The following is a 22,243-nucleotide window of genomic DNA, read 5'->3' on the forward strand; positions in this document are numbered from 1 at the left end:
AACAGTTGTTCTTACAGCAAGTCGAATAGCTTTGAAGCAGGTGCCCTGCAACGATTAATTCTTCCATACACTCAATAAAACGTCATCCTCGTAGCTGAAAATAAGTGCACTTCGCACTCACACACACAAAAAAGGAAGAAAAGCGATGGAATGTAGAATCGTGGATAGCACTGAAGGTAAAAATCGCAGGAGCTTCCTTGCTAAAAGTTGCTATGGTTGTTCGGTGACGGAGGGCTGAAACAACTTCCCCTAGGCCCCTAACGCGACGTATACATTTCGCGTAGATTCTCAGATATTTTAACGTTCAAACAAAACTAAGAGAATGCGAAAATTTCATGTTAAAAGCACTCAAACGTTCTATCGATCCTCGAACACATCCCGGAATCCGAGCACCGGTACGGCGATGCAGAGCTGATGCTGTCTCACAGGCGTAAATATCCAGATGATCCAGAGCGATCTTGCGTAAAAACGGTATAAAGTCTCATTCCTTCATATTTTCACATTATACCCTGCGGCAGCCAGCACGAAGAAGCCCGAAGTCGTCGGTAAGCAGCTGCACATCACGGCTACCGCGCACCGAACAAACTCGCATGCGCCAGCTATGGGCGCTGCCATCCTACCTGTGACGTCACGGCTCTTGGGAGGTCACGTGACGAGTGGTCACATTTGCGTACAACATGGCGGCAACCGGGGGGGTGCCACTTCCGAACTTCCGGTTTATCACTCTAAGCCTCTTAACCTCGTTGAGATCATACATACTAACTCTAGAGGAAAAGGTCCGCCATTTTCCCATGCATTCTGGCTGCCGGAAGCGGCGGAGTATGCAGGCAGACCCTCGGGGTTCCACATGGTTACCAACTGCCTTCGATTTCACAAATATATCATCAGAGCAGTGACATGAAATTCAACAATGCATGAGCTTACCGGTGGAAAGATATTCGCGTTCCTTTCGAAGCTTTCTTTTTGCATAACACGCAGATGTACGGCCTCCCGTCAACACTAAACTAAACCAGATAACCGGCTTCGGTTATCTGATTTAGTTTCGTATTTCCGGGCGCGGGTGGCCGCGTCCGGAAATACGAAACCGGGCAACTATCAGATTTTCGAGATTTCGACAGAAGGGAAGGTAGTGCAGCGTAATGAGTATGCTGCTTCTTATAAACCTTAGAATAACTCAGAATTTAATTTGCAACGTTAAATTATCACTGTTTATATTGCTGAGAGTTTTCAGTCTTCGCGATTACCATTACGACTGTCGTTCTTCAGCTGGCAACATTGGTTTCTTTCTCTCGTGTTCTGTCGCTTTCTTTCGCGATCTTTCACTCGGGACCCAGGATGTCGGCGCGCGGGATATGCCACCCCTCCTCACCCACCTTTACCCCCCTGGATACAAAAGACCGTGCCACACCGCCACACCAAAGACAATAAAAAATAGAGAGAGCTTGGGGAAGGACCACTACACAACGTTTTGAGGACACAATGACGGCGCTGCATGTTGATCAGAAGAGCTGAACTGACGAACTGACGAAACAGAACTGACGAAAACAAATGTCTCGATTGCTCCAAAATTACTTCGCAGCTGGCCGCTTAATAAATGTAACATATAGTTGAAGAGGAACGTTAGAAATAAGACTGTTTTCTTACCTCCAAGACTCCGGTGATGCGCATGTTGCCATCGCGGCGAAACCGAAACCTCGTCAGAAACGTCAAAGGGGCGAAATCGGTCCTGGAAAACACGGTCCGACCCAGGGTGTAAGATAGACAGGTGGGGGAAAGAGAGCCAAATGAGCGACCGGATTGTGTCCCCCTCGGTTTTCTCTTTCTCTGTGGCGCCATCTATGTGAAGCATGGCGAACTCTCACTGCGGGTGGGCGACCGGTGGCGACCGGCTAAACTGACGGAGATGGTTTCTCATGGATTTTCAATGGAGGACTGTCGTGCTATCGGTTTATTTTGCGCACTCTCCCATAGAGTTCCACGCAAATCCGATTCCGATTTTTTTCCCCTCGCCGCATCGCCATCTGTCGCAAATCGAAGGTACCCGCAAGGAGACGAGTACACAATCCGGTCACGGCGCTGCGGTAGGTGCCGCGGAGTGCATTCATGCGGCAAAGGTTGTTTGGAGCCGGTGTCTTGCGGCCACGTCCGACATTTTGTTTACTCTGAGACCGCCAGTGAGCCTTCTCCGTGGCTCTCTCACGATCTGAGACTAGAATTGAGTCAGAGACTAGGTTTTGGTCTCAAGTCCAGACTAAGTTTCGTTTCGAGCAAGTAAGTGGCTAACCTCTGAGACTGTCTCAGTTTGGGTCTCCGTTCGGGTCTCAGTTTGGGTCTTAAATCGGCCGCCAGCTAATTTGCTACCGGGCTGTATCACGGCTTGAGACACAATAATAATATTAATAATAATCTTTATTTGCACAAACAGGTGTTTTCCTGGGGGCTTGCGAGGCGAAACAGAAAGGCGGAAGCCCGTACGCTGGTGCGTCTGTTGGCCCAACCCCCAGGAAACGAAAACAAAGTTGAACATAACAAAACGAAGCAAAAAAAAAATAATAACAATAAAATAAAAAGGGGGGAGGGGAGAGGGGCTACGCAATCGGTCGCGTTTACAAGGCCTAGCACGGCCCGAGTCTCCTCAGAGGGCGTCCAAACCGAAATCGCGAAGCGCGCGCGACGCCCACCGCCGCGACGGGGGGCCCTGCCAGAGGGGAGAGACCGAGAAAGGCCCAACACTTTGGGAGGGCGAGCCAGGTCCCGATCCCAATCAACCCCCCGCGACAGGACCCCCCATCGCGGCAACGGTCGAGGGCCAGGCGCACCCCGTAATCCCGGCCCGAACGCAACTCCCCCACACAATCAATTCCGCGCTTCGCGAAAAGCCCCGGCACAGAAGCGCGGATCCCGCCCGGTATTCTGGGATGGGGAAGCGCACATCCAGGGGCCCAGGGGCGCTGCGAGGAAGGTCTCGATCGCAGCTGGAAGAAACATGCGGCTATGGCGAACTGTGCGAGCCCTTAGCTGCTCGGGTTGTCCGGACCGCTTGCTAATTCGGAGGACCGAGTTGAGATAAGTGTTCTCCAGTGAACCGTCTAGGAGGCGGCACAACAATCTCACACGCGCAACGACCCGTCGATGGTCTAATGTCTGCCAGCTGAGGCGCCTCAGTCGATCCTTATAGGTCTGGGGGGCGACCAGCGTCCGGTCCGTCCGCGACAGGAGAGTTCGTGTTGCACGACGCTGGACCCCCTCCAGACGCTGAGAGAGCTGGGCTTGGTGGGGGCTCCAGATGGAAGCGCAGTATTCTAAGCGCGGGAGCACCAGAGCGGTGTAGAGGATGCGAAAGGCCTCCGGACCGCAGGAGCGTGACACCCTTGTAACGAACCCGAGGGTTCGACGTGCCTTTGCCACGATGTTGGAAATATGTAAGGTATAATCCAAAGTAGGTGCAAGGGTCACCCCCAGAATTTGAAGGTGTGTGGCGACGGACACAGGAGTGCCAGAAAAATAGCAAGGGGGGTCCACACTCTTCTTCTTACTGAAGCGCACAGCAGCACTTTTGGTGAGGCTTAGTCGTAGATAGTTGGCAGCAGACCAGTCTGCAATCAGGGAGATGTGGTCTTGAAGGCGGGAGCCAGAAGAAGGGTGGTTCAAACGGGACAAAATGGTTGCGTCGTCGGCGTATTGGATAAGCAGAGTGTTCTCTGTCTTCGGCATGTCATTAGCATACACTGAGAAAAGAGTGGGTCCCAGCACAGAGCCTTGTTCCACACCCGAGGAAATGGTGAAGTCCTCAGACGAAGATCCGTGGAACACCACCTTGTGAGAGCGACCAATAAGGAAGCGAGCTATCCAACGTAGCAGGGAGCCGTGTACACCAACCCCTGCGAGCTTCTGGAGAAGGAGGTGATGGTCCAGCGTGTCAAACGCATTGCTATAGTCTAGTTGGATGAGGTCCGTGGAAGTGTGGTCGTCCAGCGCATCGCTTATGTAGTGCGTGATGGTTGCCAGGGCAGTTTCGCAACTTCTTCCTGGCCTAAATCCATGCTGCGACGAGGAGAGTGTGTTGCTGACGGACAGGTAATCTAGAAGGGTACGATTTAGCATCCGCTCAAAAGTTCTGCACAGGATCGAAGTGACTGAAACTGGCCGATACGATGAAACGTCATTCACAGGCTTGCCTTTCCCTTTGTGGATAGGCGTCACCAGGGCCCGCTTCCAGACGTCTGGAACAGTAGCTGTGTCCAGGAAGTTGAGTCAGAGACTCGGTTTCAGTCTCAAGTCCAGAGTGGCTCACGTTCGGTCTCGGCTGAGACTGTCTCAAGTTGTGTCTCAACTCTTTCGAGCAAGCGGCCCAGTTTTCTGCCGGGTGGAGTCATTTATGAAATAGAGGATTCTGATTCTGGAATCTTGACCATCTTGACCCCAATGCGTCAAGGACGGTTTGAACGGGTGCAGAAGAGGGCGGGGGAAGGGGATTTAGAAGCGGTTTTGTGGACACTCCAGGACACTCCTGTGTTCCCAGAGTTTTCCTCTTAACTTGTTTTTTTTTTCTTTTTTTTTTGTACAGTTTGAAGGTACATGTTCTTTTTCCCGATTTTGACTCGCGGGACAAAGTACTCGCTTTTGGTTGTTAATCAGCGACAATTTGCGGTTGTGCGAAGCAGACAAAAACCTCGCACGTCGCACAAAAGACGCAAGTCAACCACTTCATGCTTGACGTTTGCGCGTTTTTCAAGCTCTTACCTATTCGTGTTCGTAAGACGAGCGATGTCTTCAGCCAGAAGACGACCGCCACGATACGGCGACGTCTTCGTGCGAATCAGCTTGTTGGTCGGGCGTGTCGTACGGAATACATCCTAAATGTTTTGATCGGTAAAGGATTTTTCTTTCGAAGCTAGACAGAATTTCCGGTATACCGCGAACGACAGTTCCGAAGCAGGGGTCCCACACCCGTCGTCCGCCGCCATCGCATAGTCCGCTTCGTTCAACCGTCCTGCCGACGACTCCGGCGATACGATGCCATGTTGAGAATTACGCAGAGAATTCACAGGGTGCTGGGGCAGGGGGCGCGAGCGCGTCCGGAAGACTTATGCAAGACGCGACCAGGTTATGCTGGCTGCATCATCCGTGTGGCGCTGTAGCCTTCGATTTTGCACGTGCCTCGTTCGAATACAAGTAGGTGTCAGTAGGGTGCCTTCATGTGCGCTTTGCTTAGGGTGGTGGCATCTCGCCATTTTGTCCCACACATTTATATTTATTTTTTGTTCAGAAGCGCGTGAAAGAGCGTGGCCATGCACGCGTTTGTGGCGTTGACTATTCTGGCGACATTTTGTTTTCGTTGATTTCTTTGTATTTTCCCCGTGAGCGCGTGCTGTCGGCATCGGGTACTACAAAAGGTGGCATCACCCTAAACAGAAGGACATTGAGGCACCCTAGCTGTCAGCATCTGTAGATGCGCGGTAACAAAACGCCTAAAGAAAGTAAACAAAAGACCAGAATTCTGCAGCTCGCGGCCGCAGCGTTCTATTAAACATTCCTTTCATCTTCGCTTTCTTTCATAGCTTCCTCAAGCACGTATATCTCACTTTACGTGATAGCGAAACCGAAGCTACTCGCAAAAGTGCGTCCTCCTGAACGATGCTCGCACTGCACGAGCGCGCGTGCCTGGCAGGGACTTTGAAAGCTCCAGGTCGATCCTTTAGCCTCTGCTACGCTGGCACTTAGAATGGAACGGAGTAGAAAAAACTCTAGTGAGGAAGTGTATTGATGCATGTTCGAAATGCCAGCCAAATATTATATTTTGCTCGCCTGGAGCGCTGCTCAAAACTTGAGAGCTACGAGCCTTTTTTTTTTTAAATCAATGTATTTGGAGTTTTTTAGACGCTACAAAAATGGGTATCATATTTTTTTCTATTTTTAATACTGAGTGTATTCCTTGAATGACCCACGACTTTGATTATTTTTGGTTTGTGTCTACAAAACGGTACGTGACGACGGAGAACAGGGTCGGCGCGACCAAGACCGGCCAGTTCTCGATCGGCGGTTTTTGGGCGGAAAGAACGAATTTTGAGCCGCTAATTGTGTTCTATAGGTATGCTGGGCTTTCATTTGTCATGTACAAATAAAAACCTTGGCTAACATAAATACGCTGTAAGTGTCCCCTTTGCGCCTGGCATGTATTACATCCGTGGTAGCTCTTTGAGGGGACACTTTCTGTCCAGTCGTTTTACTTGATCGGTGCCTTTCGCCAATATCTTTCTCGATTCGCAGCACTATCTCGCCAAACTATCCGCGCTCCAGGGTTTATCAGGTTTTGTTTTACTCATCTCTCAAGTAGGGGATACGCCTGATAATATATCGCGATGTATGCTGATAACAGTCCCAATGAGACAAACAACCTCGAGGTCTGCCAGTTGCGCTGCCATCACTGCCACTCCCCAGGCTTCCGCCACCTCAGCATTGTGGGTTCGTGTTCACCCCTGACATTCTTGCTCTTTCATTTTCTATGCTTCGTCAATTAGCCTCGCACTATGAAAATGCTTTACCTCGTGGCCTGGCGGTTGTGAACGAAGAAATCGGAGCTCATCATTTGGGCTATACAACCTGTCCGCTGTTTCAGTGCAGAGCAGCGCGAAGTTTTCAGCCATTTTAGCTTAGCAGATTGAACGAAATGGTCTTCGAATTTTCGCACGTTGTCATTGGCTCATGCGGAAATTTCATTGACTCCGGCGGAGCAAGAATATGACGGTCGGGACTCGACAACAGTTGGCCCAAGCCATGGAGGTAAGAAGCATCTGGAGGCAACATGACGTCACCAGGACTGAAGCCACAAGTGTGGAGGGATACGCCCCCAACCAGGGATGGGCAAAATACATGCAAATATGCATAGAAATACATATTATCTGCCTGTGGCTAGAATATGCTGTGCTGTGGCTGTGGCAGAGAATATGGCTAGAGAATGATTTATTGTTGCAACTCGCATCAGTTACGAAAATCTGGACGACCCGCGCATTTAGAATGTTCCAGTCAAAAATATGGACGGAAATCAGGCTGGAAAGCATCACAAGTTGTCAGAGGCACTTATTTAGCCAGTCTGCCTGTGAACGTCGATTTCGTCACTATTCTTGCCGTGGACTAGCACCGTAATCACAAAGTCACTAAGCGCTTGTGCTTGATTGAGAATTTGAGAGACACTGCATTCGGTGCAGAGCGTAGTTTTCTTACTTCTCTGGACAGTGACAATAAATTTGAGAAATGAATTTTCGCCCACAAAATTGTATTTAATTACAATTGTATCTGAAATACCCACGTTTTAGTATTTAAATACACACGTCAAATACATTACCCAATTTGTAATTAAATACAAATGCAAAATACACAAAGTATTTAAAATACGTATTTCAAATACTTGTATTTGAAATACTGCCCATCCCTGCCCCCAACGATGACCAGAACCAAGAGACGCCATTGGACGAAAAGGAGAGCTGGCTCCTTTTCGTCCAATGGCGTCTCTTGGTTTTGGTCATCGTTGGGAACGTGTCCCTCCACACTTCTGGCTTCCCTTCTGGTGACGTCAGGTCGCCTCCAGAGGCTTCCTACCTCCATAGCGCAGACAGAATGTGCCCTTTTTTTTTTTTTAGATCGCAGTTTTTAGGCGCGCTTTTTTCGAGTTGAGCCGCGTCGACGTAACCGCGCAGTGCATTATGGGACGTTTCCCATAAGGACGTATACACGTGACGTTACGTGTGACGTCACGAGGGTAAACTTCCCCGCTAAATTTGGCGGGAACATTTATTGCGAATTATGGCGGGGAATTTTCTCGCTAAATTTAGCAGGGAACGTTTTCCGCTAAATTTAACCGAGAAATTTAAGAAAACATTTTTCGCAAAATTTAGTTGCAAAATTTTAGTCCCGAGAAGTCACACGTGACGTCACGCTAAATTTAGCGGGGAAATCGACGTCACGTGACTTCAACACCAATTCAGTTTCTCCGCTATAGTTAGCGAGAAAATTTTCGCTAAATTTCCCTCTAATTTTAGCGGGAAAATGTTGGTAAATTTCCCGCTAAATTAAGCGAAAACGTCTCCACTAAATTTAAGGGGGAGATTTTTGCTTAATTTAGCTGGAAATTTAGCAAAACTTTCCCGCTAAATTGGAGGGAAGCAGGAGAGGAGGTGGGGAGGGTACGGAGGAGGAAGAGGGCATACGTCACCCTCCTCCTCCTCAAGAGCTGCAATTTAATTCGGCATTACAAAAAATTGTAAACGTCTTTCATTTTTTTATGGCACTATTGTCTGGTAACGTTGATGTATGTCGCGCTGCTCAGCACGTCGGTACACATTAAACTTTGTTTGGATGCCGAAGGTTTGATTCCTGTGCGTGCATTCAACAGGATGTGAGCCCAAATGTGTTTTCCCCTCCGGTCCCCTTGAACTGCAGTATGTTTAAATAAAAAAACACGCGACCTCGTTCCTTTAGAGGTTGTGTTATCCAAACTGAGACTATAATTCAATAATAAAAGTTATTATTTTTTTTCAGTTAAAGGGAACATTAAATTAGCTTTCTACTTTTTTCTCCTTGACTTTAATCCTCAACGCAAAAGCAAAATGAAAAATCGCATGGTCGTGACGTGGTTGAGCACTAGATCCGATGACTTCGAGCTTCCACCGTAGTTTTTCATGGAACTTGCAGTTTTCAAGGGATGATAAGTGCCGTCACATCACTCATTTTTTCGCGTTCCGTGTACAGACATGTTGAGACAGAACAGGGCGCAGCCATCTTGCTTGGGTGGGGTGCGCTTGTGCGCGTCATAATCCTATTACGAAGCCTCTTGCTAAGGCGTCGTAATCGGATTATGGCAGCATTCACGCCCACCCCAACTGAGCAAGATGGCGGCGCATGGATAGATGGATGGATGGATGAATACGGCTGAGCCCTTTGGATCGGGCGATAGCTTACGCTACCTAGCCATTTTGTTTTACCATTTAAGCTTAGAATATTTAAATGTGAAATCTATATTCACTCCGCAGTGCAAAGAAAGTGAGGCTATGAAACCTCCTTGCCATCAGTGAATAAGAAAATACCTAGTTTTCTCTCGATTTCTGCCACCATACACTTAATCTTTGCTTGGTAATATCTACAGTCTTGAAATCCACTCTCCCTTCGCTGTCTCTAAAACCCAATGACTTTATTAAATCTATGTTGTCTTCGGTAGGCATAGGGTGAAGCCCTTTACAGTGGAGTATCAAGTGCTCAGCCGTCTCGTCCTCCTCTCCAAAAGCAGTACACACTGTATCCATTTCCTGGTACTTCACTCTGTATGTTCTGGTTCGCAGAACACCCGTCCTCGCCTCAAACAGCAATGAGCTTCCCCTAGAATTGTCATAAATGCTTTCTTTGGCAAAAACTGTTTTGTTTAATCTATAGCTTTCCAGAGCCGTCTTTGTCTGCATTCTTTCTAGCCACCGATCTCTTTCTGTGGCCTTAACTTTCTTCTTAACTGAGACTTGCTCTTCCGTATCTTCGCTATAGCCCAAAAACTTTCCTCTTAATTTCCTAGTGCGCTGTCTCCACTTTGTGTCTACACTCCTCATGTATAAATAGCTGAAAACCTTTCGTGCCCATTGCTCCCCATCCATTTGCCTCAACCTATCCTCAAATTCTATCTTGCTCACCGCTTCCCTGCTCTCAAATGACGCCCATCCCATGTCTCCTTGTACTCCCTGGTTTGGCGTTTTGCAATATGCCCCCAAAGCCAGTCTACCTACTCCGCGCTGTTTTATTTCTAGTCTCGCATGCACTTCGGATTTCATGCATAGCACTGCGTTTCCAAAAGTCAAGCCAGGCACCATGACCCATTTCCAAATCTCTCTCACAACCTCATACCTGTTGTAATTCCAAAGTGCTCTATTTTTCATTACAGCTGCATTTCTGTTGCACTTACCTATTATATACTTTTCATGCTCTCTGATATATTCTGCACCATCACACATCCATACTCCTAGATACTTGTATTTACTAGCTCTCTCAACTGTAATATTCTGTATCTTCAGCCTCTCAACTTCATCCTCGTTAAAAATCATGACTGCTGATTTTTCGCTACTGAATTCTAAACCTAAGTCCTCTCCTTACCTACCACAGATGCTCATTAATTCCTGCAACTCCGTCCTGTTGTTAGTCATTAGTACGATATCATCCGCATACATAAATCCCGGTAAGGATTGTTGAATTTTTTGGCCTAGTTTATTGTAAGAAAGGTCGAATCCAAGCCCACTCTTCTCTAGTCTATCCTCCAATCCTCTCAGATACAACATAAACAGCAAAGGCGATAACGGGCACCCCTGCCTAAGGCCTCGTCTTATCTCTATTTTCCCTGTCGCCTTTCCTTCCCATGTTATAATCACCTTGTTATATTTGTAAATGTTCCTTAATAGTGCTGTTAGTCCTTCATCTAGGTTTAAGCTCTCCATTATGTCCCACAGGTTCCTTTGGTTCACATTGTCATAGGCACCCTTGATATCCAGAAATGCCAGCCAGAGCTGTCTGTTTTCTTTTTGCGCTATTTCTATACACTGTGTTCGAGAAAATAAATTGTCCTCCAACCTTCTTTGTTTCCGAAACCCGTTCTGTAACTCGCCCAGTATGCCCTCGCAATCTACCCATTCCTCCAGTCTGTTCTTTATAATCTGCATTACCAACCTGTAAATAACCGGTGTCACGGTTATGGGACGATAATTCCTAATATCAGACTTATCTCCCTTTCCCTTATATATCATACTCATCCTACTAAGCCCCCATTCATCTGGAATATTTCCTTTTGTTATCATGGTACTCACTACCTCCCTTAGTTTTGCCTTAGATTTAGGACCCAAATTCTTCACCAGCTTGATAGGGATACCATCTGTGCCTGTCGACGTGCCACTAGGGACTCTTCGTTCCGCCTTTTCCCATTCTCTTTGTCCAAAATCCGCGATGTCACAAACTGGACTGCTACTTCCTTCGGTACTCCTATCTTCCACATGTACCGGTTCCCGAAATTTCTCCTCCATCACTGCTCCTATATATTGTATCGCATCATCTCCCTCTAATTGATCTCCCTGATGCGAGAGTATGAACCTCTGTCTAGCTTGCGTCGTTTCACCGAGTGAGTTCAAGTGCTCCCAAAACTTCTTAGCAGCGTTTCTATCTTTCTTACTTACATCACTCATCCATTCCTCACCCTTTCTCTGAATTTTCGCATTGATCAAACTGGATTTCTCTCGGCGACATGTTATAAAATTGTCCCATTTTCTTTTTACTTCCGTTTCGGACTCCCCACTACGCTTGGAATACCTGTGTTCTCTAGAGGCTTCCTGACGTTTTTGTATCGCTTGCTTCACTTCTTTGTCCTACCAGCTTTTTGGTCTATGTCCTTGCTTCCCCTTTCGTTTACTCTGAACTTTGTCTAGTTCTAAAGCAAAAAGCCTAGTTAGGCTCTCATAGGTCCAATCTGTATACCGTTGCCCTGAAACTGCTGCCTCTATTCTTTCAACAACTATTTCCAACTCTTTGTCGCTGCAGAAAGTTTGCTTTGAATCATGTTGTCTAGTTTCAGCATTTACTTTAGCAAAATTCAGCTTAATACGTTTGTGATCACTACCAAGACTTTTGGAACCTTCTTGATCTATTTTCATTACTTGTAACTTACCATATATTTTGTGTGACATGAGTACGTAATCTATAGTTGAATGTAGATTGCCAGTTTCCCAAGTTATGTGCCCGTCACACTTCTGACTGGTATTACATAAAACTAAATCATGTTTTTCCACCAGTTCTAGTAATATGCTTCCAGTTGAGTCCGTATACCCATCCAGACCCTCAATATGGGCATTCATGTTTCCCATAATAATTGTTTCGGAGCCTTCCCCTAGTTCACTAATGTCTCTTGATATGCAATCAATCATTTTTCTGTTCTCCTCTTTAGCACCTGTCCCTGTCCATAAGTAAACAACTCCAAGGACTGCTGATTCCCCAGCGACTTTTCCTTTCAGCCACAAATGTTCGGCGCACTCCTTTCTGATCCTTTGAAAGTTCATATTCTTCTTAATAAATGCTCCAATAGACTACTTCCATAAAGCCCTACATGCAACACGGCGCGCGTTGCACTCTGGGAACTAGTTGTCCAGCCAGGGAGGAGGGTGGCATGGTTTCGGTTTCGATTGACACGTCGACAAAAGATTATACACAGAGCGTGGACTATTAACGGCCGTTATCTCATGTTTTCTGGTCCCGAGAGCGTCATTTGTGGTCTCTAAACTAACCCATGGCCAGACCTCGAAGCTTTAGACAAGCCCGCGACGTATAGTTTGTCTTAACTCATGCTTGTTGTATTTTTGTACTTGAGCCTTTCTGTTAGCATTCCAATCGAGGTATGTGGACGAGCCAGTGCTGGGAATCTCGACGCTGCGAAGCTCGGGGGTCTCGCTTGTGTACAAATCAACAAGCTGTGGCAACCAATGAGTATGCATACATCGAGCTCGAGCCTTTAGTGTTGTTGATTAGGAAGTTTATTTGTTTCGTGCATCCATAGACGAAACATAACTTTTTGCAATTACTGTTTTCCTTAATACGCCTGAGTATGCGAGGTAAAACTCGGAGGCGCCACTGAAAAGCTCAAATCGAACACACTTCTTATCTCTTATTTGTACTGACTCGCAGCACTGCACGAAGTGAAGTCTCCACCCGCTTGCATTCCACTAATATTCACTCGTATGCGCATAAAGTTATCCTACAATATCATATAGGCACATTCGCACATACAGACCGTTTTAAGAAAGCAAAAGTCGAGCACTTGTGTGAAGAATGTCGCACCGTTCACCGGAGGTGCGCCGGACGGGCACTAACCCCTATGCGGTGCGCCAAACGAACGAAATTATTCAAAGCGCGTTTGACAGTTGCTAATGGCCATAATATTTGTTATGTGTTTGCTTTCTTCCTGCCTGAGTATGTCGAGATAATTTCAGACACACCGTTCAGGCACAGATCTTGGGCGTCAGTAAAAGCTCGTCCAGAAAGGCTTAGCGAGGAGTAGGGGACGCTTGTTAGGGCCTCCGTCGTAGCTAGCCGATCTCAGTGTTTGCAGAAACTTAATCTTCTATCAGCATAAAATTTGAGTGGGAGATATATGATGACACGAGGAAGACATCATAGTAACTTTTGTGCAGTAGCGAGGTCGAATTTATTGCGTTTCCTTAAAAGTTCATGCGTCAACGCTCGGCTCAACTTTGATACTCCTGTGAGAATGCGGCTTGCTTTTTGCCCAATGAAGTAACAATAAGCGGATGTTTGGCAAACAAAATAGGTGAAAGGCTCCAGGTGAACAAATTTCAGTTCTAGTTCACTGGTACTAGACGGGATTATTGAAATTGAACTCAAAGATGCACTCGTTGGGTGAGGTGACTAAGCCACGTTTTACTACGTTTGCATACGCACTCATAATATCCGGTGTTTCGGGAACCAAGAAAAGTGCCCCGGTCTTCGTTTTGTATCGCTCGAGAATGAGTGTATTGTACGTTCGTGAAAAGTCAGATAATCGAAAACGCAAGCAGCGCGTTCGGTCGCGGCGTGATAGCATGAGATGAAGCTGTTCAATCGAAACCGAAACTGAGCGGCCAACTAGTTCCCAGAGTGCACTGCGTGGTATTTCGCCGCGATGGGGCGCGTCGGTTTTGGAAGAAGTCCATTCCACCTCCCTTTCTCGTTCCCTCCATTCTGTTGCATTCTTCCCACACATAGTCAGGGTTGCAAGGTGGCTGCTCCATGTCTCTGAGATGTGTTTCCACAAACCCATACACCATTAAATCCTCCTTTCTTAGTTGCTCCTTTACCTCATCCCATTTTAACCTATTTCTACCACACTGCATGTTAATATATCCAATGTCTGATTGTGCTGTTTGTTTATACCTGTTCTTACGTTTTCTCCTCTTTTTAACCCTGGGTGCCTCTCCTGACTTTGTTTGGTTTTTAGTTACTTTAGTGCCCCCAGGGCCCTCGGTCCCCCCAAAAAAGCAGTCACCGTGCGGCCCATCCTATCCCCCACCCTGTAACCCGTGGCCTCACTGTAGTGAATGCCATCTGCAAAAGGGCGGGAGCCAGTCTCGTACACTTCTCTGTTTACTTCCATTACGTCGTACCGAAGCTGTCGACTTATACCCTTAATTACTCCGTTGGCTTCGACAACCCTCCTCTCCGTTAACCCGGACTGCCCCCGAACTTCTAGAATGGTGCACACAACCACATGCACATTCTCAAACACGTCCCTCAGCTTACGTATTCCCACGTTTAGCTGCTTTCCGAGGTTCTGGCTCCTACCCTTGAGCACATCATTAAGCTCCGCATGAACTATTACTAGGTTCCTTCCCTCCCGGTTATCCCACACCCCCTCACGTGCTGCGGTCATAGCATCCACCATACACTTCCCTGGCTGGACCTCTACGGTTACCCTCTGGTCTCCCTTCACCCTGTTATGTACATCCCTCCTAACTGCTACGTTAGAGCTCCCCACTACCAGTACCCTAGATCCCCCTAGTGCCTGCGCGCCTTTGTCCTGCGACTTATCTTCTGTCACCTGACTGCCCGACGCCTGCTGCTCGAAGGCGCCATTGAGCTGAGGTTCTATCAGCTCTCCAGCGTCGTCGAGCCCGCCAGCCAACAGGCCAGACTCCCGACCACCAGGGACCCCAGCCTGCAGACTGGTGGTTCGTCCCGCTAGAACTGACACTTCCTCCTTTCTTCCCTCGCTACTCTCACTCGCTCGAATTACCCCTTCCAGGCGCTCTACCCTACAGTCACACTCCCTCTTACGCTTCTCTAAACCCGCCTTCCATACTTCCCCCAGCTCTTCCGACTGCTTCTCGAGGCCGACCCGCTGCTCCCTCTCATGATTAAGCTGCCTAGTCAGCTCCTCTACCTGGGCCTCGAGACCCACCCGCTTCTCTCCTTCTGCCTTAAGCTGGGCCTCAATCTCCCGAACTCTACCCTCTTTTTCCCCAGTTACCTGCTGAAGCTTCACACAAAGCCGACACTCGAAACTCATCCCGGCCGCCTCCTCCAGGCTCCCGAAACCCGTCTCCTCTAGGTAACACCACCTCCCACACCCCTCGCACTGCACCAACCCGTCCCCACCCTTGTCATGCCGACCCAAATCTAGACCCATGTCTAGACCGGAAACAAACCGTCCCTTCCCGCCAAAAATTCAAACAGAGCTACTTTGCGAAACTAACGTTAACTGCTGCTGTTCAAACCTAATACTGCTACCGCATAGACACTTCCAATCGACTCTCAAAAAAAGAGAGAGAAAAGAAGAAAAACTGGCATTTAAGGGCCATACGCACATTCGCGTTTGAACGCGTTTGAGTGCGTTGCGGAGTCTTTCCGGCCAGGCGCGGTCGCTTGCGGAGCGACGCGCGCCTTCCCGCTTGCGTCGCGCTACCGAGAAGCGCGACGCAAACGAGTAGAGACTCGTTCAACTTTCCGAAGCGTTGCGGTGCGTTCGGGTGCGTTCGACCAATCAGAAGCCGAAAGAGGAGAGGGAGTGACGTGTTCGCTCGCCCCACCCGGCCGACTCGGCGAGACGGATCCGGTTCGCCGGTCGCAGTGCTTGCTTTTTCGTTTTGGGGAGCGGTGGGACTGTATTTTCCGAGGCTGCGATGGTTCAAGCTTGACAAAACGTCGGGGAAGCCGGCGAAATTGGGGAATTGTAGTAGACCGTTCCCGCAGCCCTCTAAGCACCCGGATAGCGCTCCGTAATCCGCCACAAGACCTTAAACTGTGCAGAGAAGGCTGGCGGCGCGCATGCGCAGCTGCGGCGTTTTCTTCGGGGATACCGTAGCGGAGGAGAGAAACGGTCTACTACAATTCCCTATTGTCCCAAGATCGAACACTTCGACGCTGTCGCTGTGCGCCGCCATGTTGCCTTGGATTTCGCTTACTATTGGTGAGCGACTAGCGACAATAGCGCGTTCTTATTGGCTCTTGACTTCGGTTGACTGCGTGTCAACACGCAGTCAACCGCAACTGTGCGTACAAGTTTGGCGCAAGCGCTTCTCGCAACGCAACGCGTCCGCTTGCCGCTACGGAACGCACCGCACTGAAACTCGAATGTGCGTATGGGCCTTTAGCTTCGGATGCTCGAGGAGAACCAGGAAACACGTCCGCTCTCCGCAACAAACAAATCGGAGCGCCCCTAGCGGACGGCACCGGCGCCGCGCATGCGTGATGGAGTGTGAGCAAGGAGCTCGCCTGGCTCGCCGTCGCCCATAAACAAACCATTGAAATGTGATGTTGCTGACGTCGGTATGAGTCCCCGTGCTCTTTTTCGCGTTGGAATTGTTGATGGCAATTTCCGACTACTTGAGCGGCCTCAGCGAAATTGCCGAGGCTCATTACACCGCAAACATTCGCGTGAATGTTGTGACATGCGGTGATTTATTCCGCGTGGACGCCGCAGAATGGACGCTAAAGCCTGATCCGCATGATGAAATTCAGCTCGCAATTTTCAGTAGCGACGTCGCACGGGCTGCAAAAGCAGCTGAGATGGTCTACGTCGATAATGAAAATCGCAAGTGGAATCGGACCAAATGACTCAGGAATAACAAGTCGATAATGACCACTGGTAACAATGATCAACATCTCCTTGTATCTACTGTTTAAACCGAGCCTGCTTACCCCAAACAACTTTCAAACTTAAAAGTATTTTGAGGACTGCACTTATTTCTTATCGCAATTACCGGGGCAACGTTTAGTCTACGTGCCGGTGTCGTCTCAAAGAGCAGACGACAAGCAGAAACGTTTGAAAGAGCAGACGACAGTGCGAACGATCAGATGGCCGTTTGAACTTGATGACGCGCTAAACGTAGTCCGCAGGTGGTTTGTATAACTTGACGGTTTTCCCGACCAGCATATTTCAACTTTCATCAGCAGAAATTGAAGGTTTCTTTGCAGCTACCATTATGTACTAATATTGAAAATAAGAAGAATCTAGTCGCGTTGCGACGGTCAACGTAGGTTCACGGCTCTCTGGTATCGCGCAGGAGATCGCGATATGGGATGTCTGATGGAACAAACGTTTCGACAATTTCCAGCCACACCCGGCGGCGGAAATGAGCCTTCAACTAAGTGTTGTAGATAATAAAACCGAGTCAATGTCACCACTGCAAAATAGCCATATTAAGATAAATTGAGTGACAAACTTTTACAAGCTGAAACAGCAATTATCACGAGAAAACTCGCACGCACCTTGCGAGCGTACCCCATGTTCATCGACGGTACAGCGCTAAGAGCGGTGCGCGCTTCATGCACGAAATGTACCAGCACAGTCGAGACAATAGGGAGTTTTAGTATATCGTTTTCCAACTCCCGCTACGGCTACGGGCGCGCGCTTCGGAGCATGCATCAAAGCGGCAAAGCGAGCTCCCGCTACAAATAGCGTGGCCTGAAAACACGATCTACTAAAACTCTCTATTGGCATTGGGGAAACGTACTTTCGGTTTACGGACGCAACTCACTGCCGCCGGAGATGGGTGTAATGTGGAAAGAGAGCCGTACTTTTCGGATTTCGTGCAAGCTACATAGGTCCTCGGACAGTGTCCGACGCTTTCTGCCGTTATTCGTGCACCCTATAACCGAGCAATGGTGTCCCGATGACCGGGGGACTGTCGCCACCTAAGCCCGTGGCTCTCATTAAGTTTGGGAGCTTAAAACAGAGAAGAAAGCGCGAACGAAGTTTGGGCAATGCATACACCTAACACCGGCGAAGCCTCTCATCCGGGACTTTCACTCTTTCTTACGCACCAGCGAGGGGGAAAACGCCGGTAGCCTTTTGCCCTCTTCTCTCTAGCCCTCTTTCAGTACTCACTAAAACTGTGCAGTGCAGACAAAGTTACAGGGAAGAGAGTGTATCCCGACCTGTTCAAGAGGAGGGAAAGGAGGAACGGAAAAATCCCAACCTTTCTTTCCCGTTCCTCCTTTCCCTCATTTTAAACAGGCTGGCATACGCTTCCTCCCCCGTAGCTTTAGCTCTACTGCACTGTTTTAGTGAGACGGAGCATAAACGAACATTCGTTGGAAGTTTGAACTTTCTGTGTGCAGGCGCCGATGTTTGCAGCTCGTTTCACTAGATACATTTTAGACACACAGTAGAAATGTTATGAACGACCGATGCCTACAAATCGATTAAGGTTGGCAATTATTTATGTTTACTCTGTTTTGTTTTTTGTAGCATCCTTAGTCATTATGGAGGAGGTCAAAGAATTCGGATGCCCTGACAAGCTCCTAACTGAGGAAGATCTGATCATTCTCAAGTTGGACAAGCCGTGCTCCCAACCCCGCCCAGACAACCTTACCGTAGACTCCACCGGCTATCTTGTCAGCATGAACCAAAAGCATTTCATCGGTTGCGAGACGTTCCTCGGCAAGCAGCACATCTCTTCAGCTCTCTTCGCTGGTTGTTCAGCATTCGACTCTTCCAAAAGATTTGAGAAAGCGGCCGAGCTGATCCTAAGGAACGTACGCACCCTAGTGGTACTTCACAATAGGAACCTCATCTGTGACCTCTACTCCAAGTCTGAGCACATGACCTCCCTCGTGCTGCCTCACAACCTCAGGGTTCAGACCGCAAACGACTCGTCTTGGAGCCCATCCAAAGGGAAGTCTTCGAAGCTGACGAAGCTGGTCGGAACTATGCCTGCCATAGGAATCGATCATCTTCTGATCGACTTCATACCTACGGCGCAGGCTGTTCACCACTGTCCTGGCGTAAGAAATTAATCCTTTGGCATCACGTCCACATGCGCCTAATATTCACCAAACCAAGAAATAATATTGGGGGCGCATTTATTTCAGAAAAAGTACTTGTTCGCAAGAAAGACGATTTTGTTTCCATTCTTGATGACAAACGTCTTAATTGAAGCAATTAAATTAACAAATGCTATGCTTAGGTAGACGTCGGCTCATAGTGAAATTTCGCTTTTACTTGTATCTTAAACCCAGGTAACGTCATGTTCTTAAACTCTCTCATTCTTTCACCCTGGCTAGTGTCACATCCTCACGGAGCTTCAGCTTTCTCGAGTGCATTGTTTATTTACGATGGCAAAAATTCAGGTATGTAACGTAAACCATGTTTAATGGCTCGTTGACACACTTGCGTTTGCTTACGACCAAGTTCTTGTGTTCTCTTACCACGAGAGAACACGCTTGCGCTATCTACGAGAGGGCCATGGAACAGCATGCCACTAGAGCGAAGGTTTTGCAGTATTCGCGAGATAGGATGTATCTACTAGGAATAAAAAAAAATGTTCGTTTATAACTTTGGCAAAACTTTGTCAAGCCAAAAAGAAATGGATGCGCCAATTAAAATGTATACACGGAAATGCTATGTGTTCGATGGCTACCCGATAGATGGCGCCAGTGTGGACTCTCGTCCTAAGAGATCAGTCGGTGTGAACCAGCTTTAGGGCGGAAATCAACTATAACAAAGAAGTTCGATGGGAACCCGACCATTTTTGCACTCTTCCTCGTTACAGCTCAGCTGGATTCAGGCACCCATGGACGCGCTACTCTTCACGCCGCCTCCAGAGGTCGCTCACGTTATACAGAAAACACCCGCCGTGAGCAAAAGGCACGTTATCCTGGGATCCCAAATGAAGACATTGGACGGAAAACACTTCGTCATTAATGCGGAACCGGAAGCTGTCGTTTGCGCGCAGCAACTTTTCCCGAGCGTGTATCAGCTCGAAGTGACTTCAGGAGACCCAGAATCTTTGTTGTTGATCGCCCATTTCAAAGACGTTCGCCGCCTTTCCATAACGGCTTCATTCCAGCCGTGCTATTTTCACCAGTATGCCTCGGAGCTGCTCCGGAAATTCCAGCTCGAAGAACTTTCGCTGGAGAACTTTGAGGATGTTCCACTCTCTAGCCTAGCTATCTTCTGTGGGAATCTTTCAAGCCTCAGTGTCAAACACTGCACGATTAAGGAATGTGTTCCTCTCCCTGCAAGTTTTCCCAATTTGACCTACCTTCTCCTTGGAAACATGATCATCACGGAGGTAGGTTTGCGCGCGCTTTTATCGGGGTGCAAAAACTTGGTTACTTTGCAGATCTATGATCCAAAAATGACTGTAATTGTAAAACTTGTACCAGAGCTACGTCTGGAGAAGTTGGAACGACTCGTGTTGAAGACGAACCAAACCCTTTCAAGCTCCGATGTCGGCGTTGATGACTTGAAGGGCTTCCTCGCGAGTCTGCCATCTTTGCGCTACCTGGCGACGGACAGTTACGGCCTCCGCTTGTTCTTCGAGACCCATGCCCCACACGTCACGCTCGCTTGGACTAGTTGCACAATTTGCACTGCCCACTTCCCGAAGGTAAATGAGTTACAGAAAGGCATATGGGCGGAACTCATGCTTAAGGGTGACGATAGCAGTCAAAAACAGACTTGAATAAGCTAACCGTTTGAAAGTATTATAGCGCGGCAACGTGAGCTGGCGGCGTTCAGACCAAGGTGGCACAAAGGCCATGCGGACAGCCCCGGGTATGTTAAAGGGACCGAGCAACGATATTGTGTAAAAATGTTTCTCCCTTTACTCAATCCTACTGGCAGTGGGGAGTCCCAACTATACTCGCACGCAACGCCACTGACCAAAAAGCACATTTTTCGCCGCGTAAAACCCGACTCACGTTGCGCGCTTTTCCTTGCGATTTCGCAGTTGCGACAAGGCTCGTGCGGCAGAAAACGCGCATCGGATATGGTGTGGTTCCCAACGTCACAGCTGCGAAATCGCAAGCAAAATCGCACCATGTGAGTCAGGCTTAACTTTGGTAAAAGCTGACTTTCTCTTTCAGCCTCTCCTTCGCAAAACTTGATGACGAAGTTGTGGGAATTGCATTTTTGCCGTTGTCAACAGTGCGATCCTCGGGATTTCGTCATCGAGCTTTCTGGTCCTCGCGGTGACGACATTTAAATGCGGCTCATAGAGTGGACGCGAGCACCTCGTAACAATCAATGCCTCAATAGTGTCTACGAGAAACTACGAGTGGCGTCACCGGAGCGCTATTTCTGCACCTCCGCAAGTGGAAAAAAGAAACGGCTTGCATTAGTGTTTTTTTTTATGATAAATGTTTTGCGTTCAAACGCCACGCTCCGCCAGCACACTGGTCTAGGTCATAGAAACAATAGAACACCGGGCAATATTTTTATACAACCTAGACGCCAGGCGTCACGTCAAAACATAACGTCACCACGACCTGACTTGTGGTCACAACGCCATGCGACGTAACGACAACAACGCATTGACGGGTACTAAAACTCTCAACACGGGCTTTTGAACTTTCTGACTTGGGCAACTTGATGTCTTCAAGCGGTTGCATTATATCACCGAAGACGGTCTCATTTTAGTCGTCTGCTGTGATACCCAAGTTTTTAGGCAAATAGGGGACTGTGACGAAAACGGTAGAGTACCCCTTTAACGCGCGTTTTATAGGCTGGAAAAGTGGAAGAATAATTCTAAATGGTAACGGAAAATACAGAATTTTTGCAACGCACCTATAAGCTGTTAAAAAGAGGTTAGTAGGAACTGTCACGCTTTCTATTGTCGCAATGCATCTGACAATCGGCAGAGCTCCGGGAGGCACCCCATGCGGCTTTTTATCCCTTTTGGCTAGCATAGCTAGACCAACTGGCCACTGACCGCAATTTGACTGGCCTGAAATTGGCTAGTCAAAAAACGATTAAGCGGATACTGTGTTTGTACGTGTCCAACGATGACGAGAGACATGAAAGGGAGAATAAAGCGGCCCTGAAGCGACGTTGTGCAGTCAGAAAAGCCAAATCAACAATAGGGAGTCAGTTTTTCTACCTCCGCTACGATCTTCGAAAAGAAGACGTCGCTACTGCACATTCGCGCTCCGCATTTTCATCTTGCTTGCTTTTGAAACAAAAAAAAACTTTGTCTTACCACCCTGGTGAAGAAGGAAGACCAGCAAAGATGTACTATGTTGGGAATGAAGTAATGGCCGGCCGCAAGTCGGCAAGCCACAGTGGAAAGACTGGAAAGGTTGCAGCCATCTATAAGCGACGGCTGCAACCAGACAACCGGAAAGCCGGTTGTCTAGTTACCGTCATCATTTATAGATGGCGGTAGCTGTCCGAAGTGTTATGTCGGCATTTGTTTGCTGACGGACACAATCCTGGGAAAACTAGCCCTTAACA

At 48.1% G+C, this 22,243-nt stretch overlaps 1 protein-coding gene across 1 annotated transcript; it reads left to right on the forward strand.

The window, feature by feature from the left end:
- The first annotated feature begins 6,392 nt into the window (after positions 1-6,392).
- LOC120839887 lies at positions 6,393-21,988 on the forward strand. Its single transcript, XM_040210286.3, has 3 exons — positions 6,393-6,465; positions 18,257-18,792; positions 19,560-21,988. The coding sequence occupies exons 2-3, from the start codon at positions 18,271-18,273 to the stop codon at positions 20,472-20,474; spliced, it is 1,437 nt and encodes a 478-aa protein (XP_040066220.2). The 5' UTR covers positions 6,393-6,465; positions 18,257-18,270; the 3' UTR covers positions 20,475-21,988.
- Positions 21,989-22,243: the final 255 nt, after the last annotated feature.

This window comes from Ixodes scapularis, unplaced genomic scaffold (genome assembly GCF_016920785.2).
Source record: "Ixodes scapularis isolate PalLabHiFi unplaced genomic scaffold, ASM1692078v2 PGA_scaffold4__175_contigs__length_147842914, whole genome shotgun sequence".
Classification (NCBI taxonomy): Eukaryota; Metazoa; Arthropoda; class Arachnida; order Ixodida; family Ixodidae; genus Ixodes; species Ixodes scapularis.

Excerpts from the sequence above, each read along its gene's own strand:
- LOC120839887 (XM_040210286.3), top strand. The coding sequence starts at position 18,271 with ATGGAGGAGGTCAAAGAATTCGGATGCCCTGACAAGCTCCTAACTGAG. Across the intron at positions 18,793-19,559 it reads CTGTTCACCACTGTCCTGGC|CTCAGCTGGATTCAGGCACC; the intron begins GTAAGAAATTAA and ends TCCTCGTTACAG.